The following is a 12,247-nucleotide window of genomic DNA, read 5'->3' on the forward strand; positions in this document are numbered from 1 at the left end:
CGAGCGGAGTAGCGCCAAAATCGATTTTAGCAATTCGAATTAGGGTTAGTGTGGCCGCAATTTGATGGTATTGGCCTCCGGGAGCTATCCCACAGTGCATCATTGTGACCGCTCTGGACAGCAATCCGAACTCGGATGCACTGGCCAGGTAGACAGGAAAAGCCCCGCGAACATTTGAACTTCATTTCCTGTTTGCCCAGCGTGGAGAGCACAGGTGACCACAGATACCTCATCAGCACAGGTAACCATGCAGGCTGATAATCGAAAAAGAGCACCAGCATGGACCGTGAGGGAGGTACTGGATCTGATCGCTGTATGGGGAGAGGATTCAGTGGTTGCAGAACTTCGTTCTAAAAGACGAAATGCAAAAACTTTTGAAAAAATTTCCAAGGGCATGATGGAGAGAGGCCACAATAGGGACTCTGAGCAGTGCCGCGTGAAGGTCAAGGAGCTCAGACAAGCCTATCAAAAAACAAAGGAGGCAAACGGTCGCTCCGGGTCAGAGCCGCGGACATGCCGCTACTACGCCGAGCTGCATGCAATTCTAGGGGGGGCTGCCACCACTACCCCACCTTTGTTCGTGGATTCTGGGTCGGGGATAGTCTCGACGCCTGAGGATTCTGCCGATGGGGTAGAGGAGGAGGAGGATGAGCTTGCAGAGAGCACACAGCACTCCATTCTCCCCAACAGCCAGGATCTTTTTATCACCCTGACTGAAGTACCCTCCCAAGCCTCCCAAGCCAGTACCCAAGACTCTGACCCCATGGAAGGGACCTCAGGTGAGTTTACCTTTTAAAATATAAAACTTGTTTTAAAAGCAAACGGTTTTTAATGATTACTTTGCCTGACTTTGCATTCGCGGTCAGTTCAGCTACTGGAAAAGTCTGTAGCTACTGGAAAAGTCTGTTAACGTGTATGGGGATGGAGCGGAAATCCTCCAGGGACATCTCCATGAAGCTCTCCTGGAGGTACTCCGAAAGCCTTGCCAGAAGGTTTCTGGGCAGTGCATCCTTATTCCCTCCGCCATGGTAGGACACTTGACCACGCCATGCTTGCAGCAAGTAATCTGGTATCATTGCCTGACAAAGCCTGGCAGCGTATGGTCCCGGTGTTTGCTGGCATTCAAGCAACATCCGTTCTTTATCTTGTTGTGTAATCCTCAGGAGAGTGATATCACTCCTGGTAACCTGGTTGAAATACGGGAACTTAATTAAGGGGACAGGTGGCCGTTCCTACTGGGCTGTTTGCCTGTGGCGGAAAATAAATCCTTCCCTGCAGTTAGCCAAGCGCAGATGGGAAATTGGCCCTGAAGTTTTCCGCGTTTGGCTAGCAGGGATCTTCCCTGTTACCAGCCACGCGGTGGGGGGAGGGTACCGTGATCATCCCAGAGAATTCATGGCGGGGGGGGGGGTCGGCGGCGGGGGGGGGGGGGGGGTAGTTTGGTGCCTGCAGGGATCTTCCCTGATACCAGCCACGCGGTGGGGGGAGGGGTACCGTGATCATCCCAGAGAATTCATGGCGGGGGGGGGGTTAGTTTGTTTTCTGGTGCTGCTGAATGTTAACAGAAAAACCGCAGCACTCTACTTGCCTGAAGGGGCCCAGACAAGCCCCCCCACACTGCCCCCCCCCCCCAACTGGCTGAGATTGGCCAGGCTTCTGCAGCACTCTACAGGCTATGCTTGGTATGTGGGAAAGGAGGGTGCAGAAGCTGTAAAACAATGGCTTACCATGGCCGCATGCAAGCCGAATTCTGTTGCCCAGACCTGTGATCTCTAGCAGCAAAGCCACAAGCACTCAGCATTAAGAGGCAAAATGCGACCTTGCACAGAAATCACATGTGCTATGTAATGTGAACAGTGTTGGTCACCGTGAAAGAGTATAAGCATTGTTCTGCAAAATGTAGCTTTTAAAACAATTCTCTCTTTTTTCCCCTCCCTACAGCAGCTGCAAATTCCTCAAGCCTCCCTCCTCCATCCTGAAGGTTATCACAGATAAGGCGTCGTAAGAAGAAGACGCGGGAGGACATGTTTTCTGAAATTATGCAATCCAGCAGGAGTGACAGAGCTCATCTGAATGAGTGGAAGGAAACAGTTTCAAAGTATAGGAAAGAAGTCAGTGAACGTGAGGAGAGGAGAGACGATCGAGATGAGAGATGGCGGCAGGAAGACCAGAGGATGAAGGATGCAATGCTGGGGCTGCTCCGGCGTCTGGTGGAGGTTCAGGAACGGCTGCTGGAAAACAGACTGCCGCTTCAGCCCCTGTTCCACCCTCCCCCCTCCCCATGTTCCGTATCCTCCTCACCCAGACGTGTAAGAACGCGGGGGGGAGGCTCCGTACACCTTCCCATTCCACCCCAGTAGACAGCCCAAGCAAAAGGCTGTCATTTTTTTAACCTTTTCTTTGTGGCTTTTTCCTTCCCAGCAATCCTCCTCCCAAATACCACCCAGGTTCCCTCCCTCTTTTTCTAATCTATTAATAAAGAATAAATGATTTTTAAATGATAGTGACTTTATTTGGTTTGAAAGAAAGATGGGGGAAGGGGCAGGGTGGGTTCCTTACAGAAAATCAGTCAGTAAAGGGGGAGGGTTTTCATGAAGGAGAAACAAACAGATATTTCACACGGTAGCCTGGCCAGCCATGAAACTAGTTTTCAAAGCTTCTCTGATGCACAGCGCTTCATGGTGTGATCTTCTAATCGCCCTGGTGTCTGGCTGCGCGTAATCAGCAGCCAGGCGATTTGCCTCAGCCTCCCACCCCGCCATAAAGGTCTCCCCCTTACTTTCACAGAGATTGTGGAGCACACAGCAAGCAGAAATAACAATGGGGAGATTTCTTTGGCTGAGGTCAGAGCGAGTCAATAATGAACGCCAGCGACCTTTTAAACGGCCAAATGCACATTCTATCACCATTCTGCACTTGCTTAGCCTGTAGTTAAACAGCTCCTGACTCCTGTCCAGGCTGCCTGTGTATGGCTTCATAAGCCATGGCATTAAGGGGTAGGCTGGGTCCCCAAGAATAACTATGGGCATTTCAACATCCCCAACGGTTATTTTCTGGTCCGGAAAGTAAGTCCCTTGCTGCAGCCCTTTAAACAGAGTAGTGTTCCTGAAGACGCGAGCGTCATGAACCCTTCCCGCCCAGCCCGCGTTGATGTTGGTGAAACGTCCCTTGTGATCCACAAGTGCTTGCAGCACCATTGAAAAGTACCCCTTGCGGTTTATGTACTCGGTGGCTTGGTGCTCCGGTGCCAAGATAGGGATATGGGTTCCGTCTATTGCCCCACCACAGTTAGGGAATCCCATTGCAGCAAAACCATCCACTATAGCCTGCACATTTCCCAGAGTCACTAACTTTCGTAGCAGCACCTGAGTGATTGCTTTGGCTACTTGCATCACAGCAGCCCCCACAGTAGATTTGCCCACTCCAAATTGATTCCCGACTGACCGGTAGCTGTCTGGCGTTGCAAGCTTCCACAGGGCTATCGCCACGCGCTTCTCAACTGTGAGGGCTGCTCTCATCTTGGTATTCTGGCGTTTCAGGGCAGGAGACAGCAAGTCACAAAGTTCCATGAAAGTGCCCTTACGCATGCGAAAGTTCCGCAGCCACTGGGAATCGTCCCAGACCTGCAACACTATGCGGTCCCACCAGTCTGTGCTTGTTTCCCTTGCCCAGAATCGGCGTTCCATGGATAGAATCTGCCCCATTAACAACATGATCTCCAAAGCACCGGGGCCTGTGGTTTCACTGAATTCTGTGTCCGTGTCCATGTCCTCATCATGCTTGTCGCTGCGCTGCCGCCGCCGCTGCCGCCTCGCCTCGTTTTTCTGGTCCTGGCTGAGCATAAACTCCACGAGAACGCGCGAGGTGTTTGCAATATTCATGAGTGCTGTCTTGACCTCAGCGGGCTCCATGCTTGCCGTGGTATGGAGTCTGCAGTGTTCACCCACCCAGGAAAAAAGGCGCGAAAATGGTTGTCTGCCGTCCGTTGCTTTCATGCAGGGAGGGAGGGAGGGAGGGAGGAAGTGAGGCTGTACCCAGAACCACCTGCGACGATGTTTTTTGTCCCATCAGGCACTGGGATCTTAACCCACAATCCCAATGGGCGCGGGAGACTGCGGGAACTATGGGATAGCTATGGAATTGCTACCCACAGTGCAACGGTGCAGAAATCGACGCTAGCCCCGGTACTTGGACGCACACCACCGAATTACTGTGCTAGTGTGGCCGCACTCATTTCGACTTTATACAACCTGTTTCTCAAATCCGAATTATCTAAATTCGGATTAATCCCGTAGTGTAGACATACCCTTATTAATGAAAAACTAAAACCAGGGCTGCAGATATTCTGTAATTCTACAGCAACAGGATCCGCTTCTTGGTGCATAATTCTCCATAATCAAAGCTTTCCATTAAAAAAAAAAAATGCAACCTTTATGACTATGAGAAGAACGTCCACATGTGAGAAGTGAAAATCAATGCAGTCGTCTCCTTGAGTCTGCAAATAGCCTGAAACACTAGCTGTAAGAGAGGCATAAATTGCCCCGTTTATCTGTGTAGTGATGACTCTGAAACCTATTGGTAATGTTGACATTTAAAGATAGCTATTTAATTGCTAATAGTTTAGCTGGATATTTTTACTGAATGTGTTTATATCACAATTCCAAACTCTCTCTTGGCTGGTATTTATCGTCAAAAGCCTGATCGCTCCTCTGTTCAGCTACCAAAACTTCCACCTTCCTTCCCAATACTGCAGTTCAGCTACAAGTTTGTCAATCAAGAAACTTGCAATTCACTGAAAACTTATGGGAGGAGTGAAAAATATAATGTTCCGGGATTGCATTATTCCTTTTCATATTTAATTTGCACAATGTTCATTTTAGAATTTAGCTTAAGCTGCTGCAGAATTTCTAATCTGCCAAAAGAGTAGTACAAAAATCAGGGATCTTGGCCACAGATTTTTGGGACCTGTTAGTCACTGTGTGATCTTTCTCATTTAACTGTGTAAGAAATTAAGTGCAGTAAGTGTGAATGATCCTCTTGGAGGCTAATCCTGTGGGCCAAATTCACCACTGGCATAAAGGGACACAGATATGAAGTCAGTGGTGTTTCATTTGGGTATGCCAGTGGGAAACTGACCACTCATGCGTGATTTGAAATCTTGGTAAAACCCTTGGACTATTTGCCTTGAAGAGGGTCTAGTCTTACATTTGATTGTATTTTCCCCAGTATCTGCTCTGAAAACATAAAATTATGCATTGTAAGAGCTGCATCATTGCGGTCTTCAATTATATCCTTCCCAAGTGGTTAACTGTAGTTCCTTCCCACCAACAGAGGGAAACATTAATAGCTAGAATTTAAGTGTGTGACTTAAATGAGTAGGCAAGCAAGGTAGCTGCTTCAGTCTACACTGTTATGTGTTTCCAGCAGGCCTTGCCAGCTAGCTTCTTTTGTATGGTATGTGTGGAAAGGCCTGATCTTTTTTGTTCACTTTAAAGCAATGAGATTTTCATGTGCTGAAAATTAAGAATGTGTACATAGTGTTTGCAGGTTCGAGGATGTAATGCGTGTTCAGTGTGCCCAAAGAACTGAGAGCAAAGAAGGTATACGTTAAAAGGGGAAAAAACAGCATATTACCATCAACTTTGTTTCTAAATTTCATCTTTCATGCTGAAAGATGAAATTGAATGTTTCCTAACCTGTAAAACGTTAAATATTTTTCAATTATGAAAGCATAAGGGGGTTTATAAGAGACTAGTTTCTAAGATTTAAAAATATGTACTATAATACATAATGCAAAAGGAATATGTGGAATCAGAGTAAGAATATAAAAATGAAAGCAGCTGCCAAGTTGTACCACCCTGACTAGGCTTCGATTTATAAATTTTAAGCAGAAGATTAAATATTGATACCTCTCCTTTCCCTCTACTCCCCATCCACTTTGAAACCCCTTCAGTCGGTGTCTTCTTTTTTGTGTGGAAGAGCCACTGTAACTTCTAACTATGAAACTGTTCTAACATTCTATAAATGCTAAAGTATTGATGGCAGAACTCAATATTCATGGTTTTATTCAGTGAAGAGAAAAAGACTAGTTAATTATTTCTATAAATAGGTGAACTGGAGTCTAGGCTAACAGTGGAGCAGCAGAGAACTGCTAGGAAGTGCACAATAAATAATTTTCATACACATGGGAAACAACAGAAGTCCCATGGTTGCTGCAAAATGGTACTCAAGATCAAATAGCCGATATATAAAAGGTCAGCTAGCATGATGGAAAATAAATATGTAATTATAATATAAATCAATAACAGATGTTGGGAACCCTGGGTTATTAGGTTGGTATGAAAACGACAAAACAATCTGTTCACTTGAACCATATGTTAAAATCGGTTCACAAACATGAGTTATAAGCCATAGAGAATTTTTCTGTAGTGCTAGGTGTGATCAGTGTAGATTTTCTCTTAGGGCTAGGAACGTGGAGAAGCAAAGGACAGACTTGTAAAGAAATCATAAGGTTCTGCTGGAACTGAAACAGGGTGAGGAATGCTTTAATTCAGTAGTGTGATCTCTGCTTTCCTGCAGAAAAGCAGGATTTTGTTCTGAATGGTGGAATACGAGGGTGTTCTGCATGTGTGTGTTGTTGTGGAATGGAAATGAGCTGATGCACTGTTTTGATTGCCTAATCACTGGCTTGTGAACATAAGCAGCTTTGTGCAGCTCTTATGAACAATTGTTATCATCCTAGATTTGAGTATTTAGCAGTGGGTAAATTGATTTGTACTCTCAGATTGGGCTCATTGGTGTGCTTCCCCCCTGCCTCTGTTAAGTTTCAAGATGCCAAAATCTTCTGCCATCTAACAAATCAAGCCCTTATCAAACTGAAAATGAAAGGCCATATTGCATGGTAGTGGAAGTGGGCTTTAAAAGATAATGCCAGATAGTTTAGGCCCACAATTCAGGATTTGTTTCTCTCTCTATTAAAACCTAGTGAACCAAATCCTACGGTCTTTGTTCATGGCAGGAAAAGTAAGATGTAAGACAGTGGGACTCTGCCTGGAATGGACTGGCCCAATACTAACAAAGTGAGTGAAGGCAAGTTTTTATTAAACTAATTCTCCTGCAGTACTTGGTACCCAAACATTACAGCATCTTGCTAGCATCTGGAGAGGAAATTGGCCAGCCTTGTCTCATTTTTCAAGCTGAACAAAGAGACACTAGCAATGAATGGCATCAACTGCAAAAATTAGACTGGTATTAAAAGTATAATCTTATTTTTAAATATATGGTGGGTATTTAGTAGATAGCAATCCATTTAATCTACTGCAGCTGAGAATGAAAGATTCAGAACATTGTAAACAATTGTTCCAAGGCAAGAGAATGTAAAATATCACTCACCCGTGTTAGCCTAATTTTAGAAGGATCAATGTCTTTTCTCTCAATTTCAACATTTTCCTGTAGGTATCTACCTATCTTTTTGTGTTTTTTTTTTTTTTTTTTTTTTTTTCTTTTCTTACAACTTTTCTTCTGACAGGTAGATTCTTAAAGGTGCAAGGACTCCTGAGGTCTCCAGAATTAGGGGGAGGGATAGCTCAGTGGTTTGAGCATTGGCCTGCTAAACTCAGGGTTGTGAGTTCAATCCTTGAGGGGGGCCACTTGGGGATCTGGGAAAAAAATCAGTACTTGGTCCTGATAGTGAAGGCAGAGGGCTGGACTCAGTGACCTTTCAAGGTCCCTTCCAGTTCTAGGAGATGGGATATCTCTTTTATAAATATAAAATTATACTGCATCATCATTGTTTCTTTAACCCTGGTGTTGTTGGAGGACCTCATAGGATCTAACTACCTTTTAAATCAGTTATTCTATAACTTTTCTTTTCCCTTCTCCTGGAAAAAGACAGAATATTTGTCAATATATTTAGGCTGAGACTTTCCAAATTACCTACGAGATTCGGATGCACAGTTCCTATTAATCTTAGTGGAAATTGGTCCTCCAAATCCCTGAAGTGTCTTTGAAAATCTTAGTCCTAGAGGTTTGTCTACACAGGGAAGTTCTACCAGTACAAGATAGGTTGTGAATTTAAATTTCTATGGTTATACCAATAAAATTCTCCATGTCAACACAACCCCCTACTATGTAAAATGTTTACTTTATTTATAAAATAGTAGTAGTTCTGGATCTTACAAGAGAAGCGTCCTGTTTTATTTTTCACAACTATCTTCCTAACAAGCAGATTTGCTTTTCATTGAGGTTATTGACCCTGTTAGCTAATTTTTTATTGCCTGTTCTAAAAGTGGTCCTGTTAAGGCTTTATGCCTGTGCCCTCCTTTGTTGTTGTTTGTGATACAGAAAGTAAATTTGAAAAGCTGCATACTGCATAAAGAAATATGGGTGTCAAACCTGGTTTTCTCTGACTTGACTAGAGGGTTCATTGGATGTCATTGGAGCATATTTGAGGCCTATCATCTTTTTAATGAAGATTTTCTTTGCCCCAGATTAGCTATTCAGTAAAGGTAAATAAACAAAACAAAATTTAACAGTACAGCTAAAAATTATGTGCTACTGTAGACATCTTATCTTATACATACATGTATGTACCAAATCGTAATCTGTAATAGAACAGATTAAACTTGGGTTGAATCTGGAAGTTGATCACAATTTTACTTGATTGTTTTTAAAGAGTTGTGCAAAATGAGAAATTAAGAGAAAGCGAATAATGCTATAGAGTGTCACTTGCCTTTTAAGGCAGCACTGAGTTCAGCATTCCAAAGCAGTGTATCAGTTTAGTGGATTGCAGATTCTTAACTTGTGCCCACAAATAACCATTTTTGTTGGTGCATATCTGCCACCCAAATTGATCAGCTCTTCTGGGATGATTGAAACACTTCCTTTTTTTTTTTTTTTTTTTTTTTAAATCAGGTAGTAATGTTGCAGGCATTTGATGCTTAAGATTTTGTCATCTCTCTTGCTGGCTAGATTGTGAAGTATTCAGTGAGCAGATACTGGAGGCATTGGTGAAGAGAAAGTAATTGATCATTTACACTTTTGGTAATTAAACAATAAAGTGAGCATTTTCAGGAGACCATTAATCAAACCGGGCATTTAAGTGTTGTGGGAAGCCCTTTGATGACACACGAGTTGAATTCTTTTTCTTTTATGATGCACCAGGGGGCATTATGTGTTTTTCAGAATGCCTTCTTCAAAATCATATATCCAGAAAATGGACTTGTGCATATGAACATAGTGTAATCAACTAATCAATCACCCCTGTAATTATAGATTTCAGATCCTATTTTTAAAGTTGCTTTTAAATGGTTTACTAACACAGGCATCATTGGACTTTGGATAGAATGACTAGCCACTTTTGAATGAAAGGTTAAACCTTCTTGTCTGAACATATTTAGTACTTTATAGGTAGTGGAGTTGATGTATGATGTTTTATTCTGTCAGTACGAGGATTTGTATTTTAGTGCAGTTTTAAGAGCTATTTTTGCTATTGAGACAATTGATGGGCCTTTTTCATTTAAAAAAAAAAGTTTACTTGCTGGACTGCAGCTGTTCTCCTGATTCTGGTCCTTCATGTAAACATTATTTTTTAAAATGCATGGAGTCCAGTGAAGTGTGCGGATTCCAAAGGAGCCACTTACAACTTTCCAGGAAAGATTTTTTTATTTATTTATGAAGATAAATTGTTACATTGTGACACAAGTTAAACTTGCATTGCTGCTGCTTTCCCTCAAAAAGGTAATTACTTAATGGGAATTAAGCTAACCAGTATCCAGTTGCTGTGCTGAAAACTTACCACATGATAAACTCAAAGTTAATTACATATAATCTTTTTTTCCAGACAAACTCACACTAATGCTGGTTCCTTGAGAATGGGAATATAAATAGCAATTTAAATATTCATTTTGCCTTTATGCCCTTGTTAGTACTAGAAATATTAGTATGTTTGTGTTGCCCACTTCCTCTCTTTTGCACCAGCCTACCATTCTCAATAAGATTGAGAAAAATGCCAAGTTATATTCACAAAAAGAAGAACAGGAGTACTTGTGGCACCTTATATTCAGTTAACTGGTTTCTTTTGAGGAGACTGGTTATGTGGGACTCATCATCTGGACAAGATTTAATATTATTTCAAGTTGTATAATATTTCAAAGGACAGAATATTCTTTGTGAATTAAATGACTTAGTTGAGAGAACTGTTTTACTTGTAGATCTTTCTTTAAACTGAGATGTCAAAAGGTAGTGACAGTTGAAGAGTTTTAACTCTTTTTTTTTTAATCTAATATGCTAAATTGATGAACAAAGCTCTTCACTGTTTGACATTTAAGCCTGCTGGTGGGATTAAAAAAGGGCTAGGCAGGTGCACTTTTATATTTTTGAGAAAGGAAAGAAGATTGTGACCCTTCAGTCATTGTTTCAAAAGGTGAGAAATGGACATTCAAGGGTTGGTGATACCAATTTTTAAAAAATTGTTCTGATGTAATTTAATTTAATTTGGGCTGATACCTTAGACTGAGCATTTAAAACAAAAGGATTTAAACTATAAAGTGTGTCTGGGATAAAAGGATATGTACTAAAATAGAAATGTGATTAAATATCTTGCAATATCTTGTTCACCATAACCAAAGCTTTCTTTGCATGCATCTCTGCAATGGCTATGTTAGAAATTTCTTTAATATGTATAGGGAATAGAATTTCTCTGTATGTCAGTGTGTTAAAACTACTTGTTTTAAAAAGCAATTTTGTGACTTCATTACCACTAATCCAGACTGAGGTTTTGAGTAATGCCTGGGAAAATGAAGGGGAGGGGTCAAGTTTACTATGTGTAGTATTCTGTTCTCAGAGGGATTGAGGTGCTGAAAAACCAAGAAAGGGAAGTCCTTAGGGCCAGGCTGACTCCTTCTTAAGATTTGCTTCCATCAAAGCCCACGTTGGCATATCCCATGATGTACTGAACGTATGTTTGAGTCAGTCACTTTGCAGAGCTCCACTACTGAAGCTCGTGTGGCTCATTTATCTATCAGTTTATACAGTACACTTGACAGGTATTTGAGATGCTGTACAAATTTTACAAGAATAATTAAAATGGTTCTGGGGGCCAATGTCCCAGAAAAAAAGTCAACCTAAGCAAAAATGGGCAAAAAAGAAATGTCCCAAAAGAAATGACTGGGAGTGTAGGGTGGGGAGCCAAAATAGTCATGACTTTTTAATCGGAAGATCTGTAATGAGTCTTAAAAACTGCTATAGAGACACACAAACATAAGGAAAACTAGCCTGCCCGAAGAAACTTCGATAATGTCATTGGATGATTCTTAAATCATTTTCATAAGGCTTCTTTTTCTACCACTCTGAGGTTTATTTGAACTGTTTTAAAATTAGTTCTCAAACAGAAGTTCTAGAGCGCTAGGATGTAGGTGGTTGTGTACACTTTCTCTTTAGGGAGCATGGGGAAGGCAAAGAATGCACTAATCAGAAGAACAACCCATGCAGCTGAAGAAGTGGGTTTTTTACCCATGAAAGCTTATGCCCAAATAAATCTGTTAATCTTTAAGGTGCCACCGGACTCCTCGTTTTTGTGGATACAGACTAATACAGCTACCCCCGGATACTAATCAGAAGGTGCAACCTGGGCTGAAACAGTGTGAATAGTGCATCTTTGTGTCATGCTAGAAATGCTGATAAGTGCTTTTAAAATGTATAAACAAGTTGTCATCTTGCTGATCTGAAGTAGTCTATATCCTCTTGTGAGTTGCACTCAGAGTGAGGGACTGGGATGGAGAACCATCCCATGGCACAGTATGTCTAGACTTCTAGCAAGTAGGGTCTGTTAACATACAGCACTTTTATGGTGTGTATGTCGGAACCTCCTTGGTCAGCCTGGTTCCATGAAGACTAAGGGTGCGGTGTATCCCGTTGCTACTTTCTCATGGTGCTATCCAAAAAAGATTATGCATTTTTTTTCAAACTGGATTGCACAGGCTGTTGGCTTTGCAGTGATTCTTCATACTCCCCCATTCCCCTACCTCAGTGGAATAGTGTGACTTCTTTTTGGAGGAGGCCATTATTAACGCCCTTTGACTTTTTTCTGAGACTTCCCAAGATATCTCCTTCTGCATTTAGATGGTTTTGGTACATCTTGAGCCTCCTCACTAGAGTATAGCTGTGAATATGCAGCCCACTTCTGGATGGAAGAAAAAATGATCAGAAGAGCAAATGTGAAAGTTGTTTTCAGAAGGAGAAGATAGGT

General features: G+C 42.1%; 2 protein-coding genes across 2 annotated transcripts in view; both read left to right on the top strand.

Annotated features, from left to right (window-relative positions):
* RERE (arginine-glutamic acid dipeptide repeats) overlaps positions 1 to 12,247 on the top strand; it is a 401,731-nt gene that overhangs the window by 23,803 nt on the left and 365,681 nt on the right. The window lies entirely within an intron of this gene.
* On the top strand, positions 343 to 2,848 carry LOC128826196 (uncharacterized). The gene is made up of 2 exons (XM_054009356.1): positions 343 to 779; positions 1,942 to 2,848. Exons 1-2 carry the CDS (start codon positions 395 to 397, stop codon positions 1,977 to 1,979), a joined length of 423 nt encoding a protein of 140 aa, XP_053865331.1. The 5' UTR covers positions 343 to 394; the 3' UTR covers positions 1,980 to 2,848.

Source organism: Malaclemys terrapin, chromosome 19, assembly GCF_027887155.1.
Source record: "Malaclemys terrapin pileata isolate rMalTer1 chromosome 19, rMalTer1.hap1, whole genome shotgun sequence".
Lineage (NCBI taxonomy): Eukaryota > Metazoa > Chordata > Testudines > Emydidae > Malaclemys > Malaclemys terrapin.

Excerpts from the sequence above, each read along its gene's own strand:
- LOC128826196 (XM_054009356.1), top strand. The coding sequence starts at position 395 with ATGATGGAGAGAGGCCACAATAGGGACTCTGAGCAGTGCCGCGTGAAG. Across the intron at positions 780-1,941 it reads CCCCATGGAAGGGACCTCAG|CAGCTGCAAATTCCTCAAGC; the intron begins GTGAGTTTACCT and ends CCCTCCCTACAG.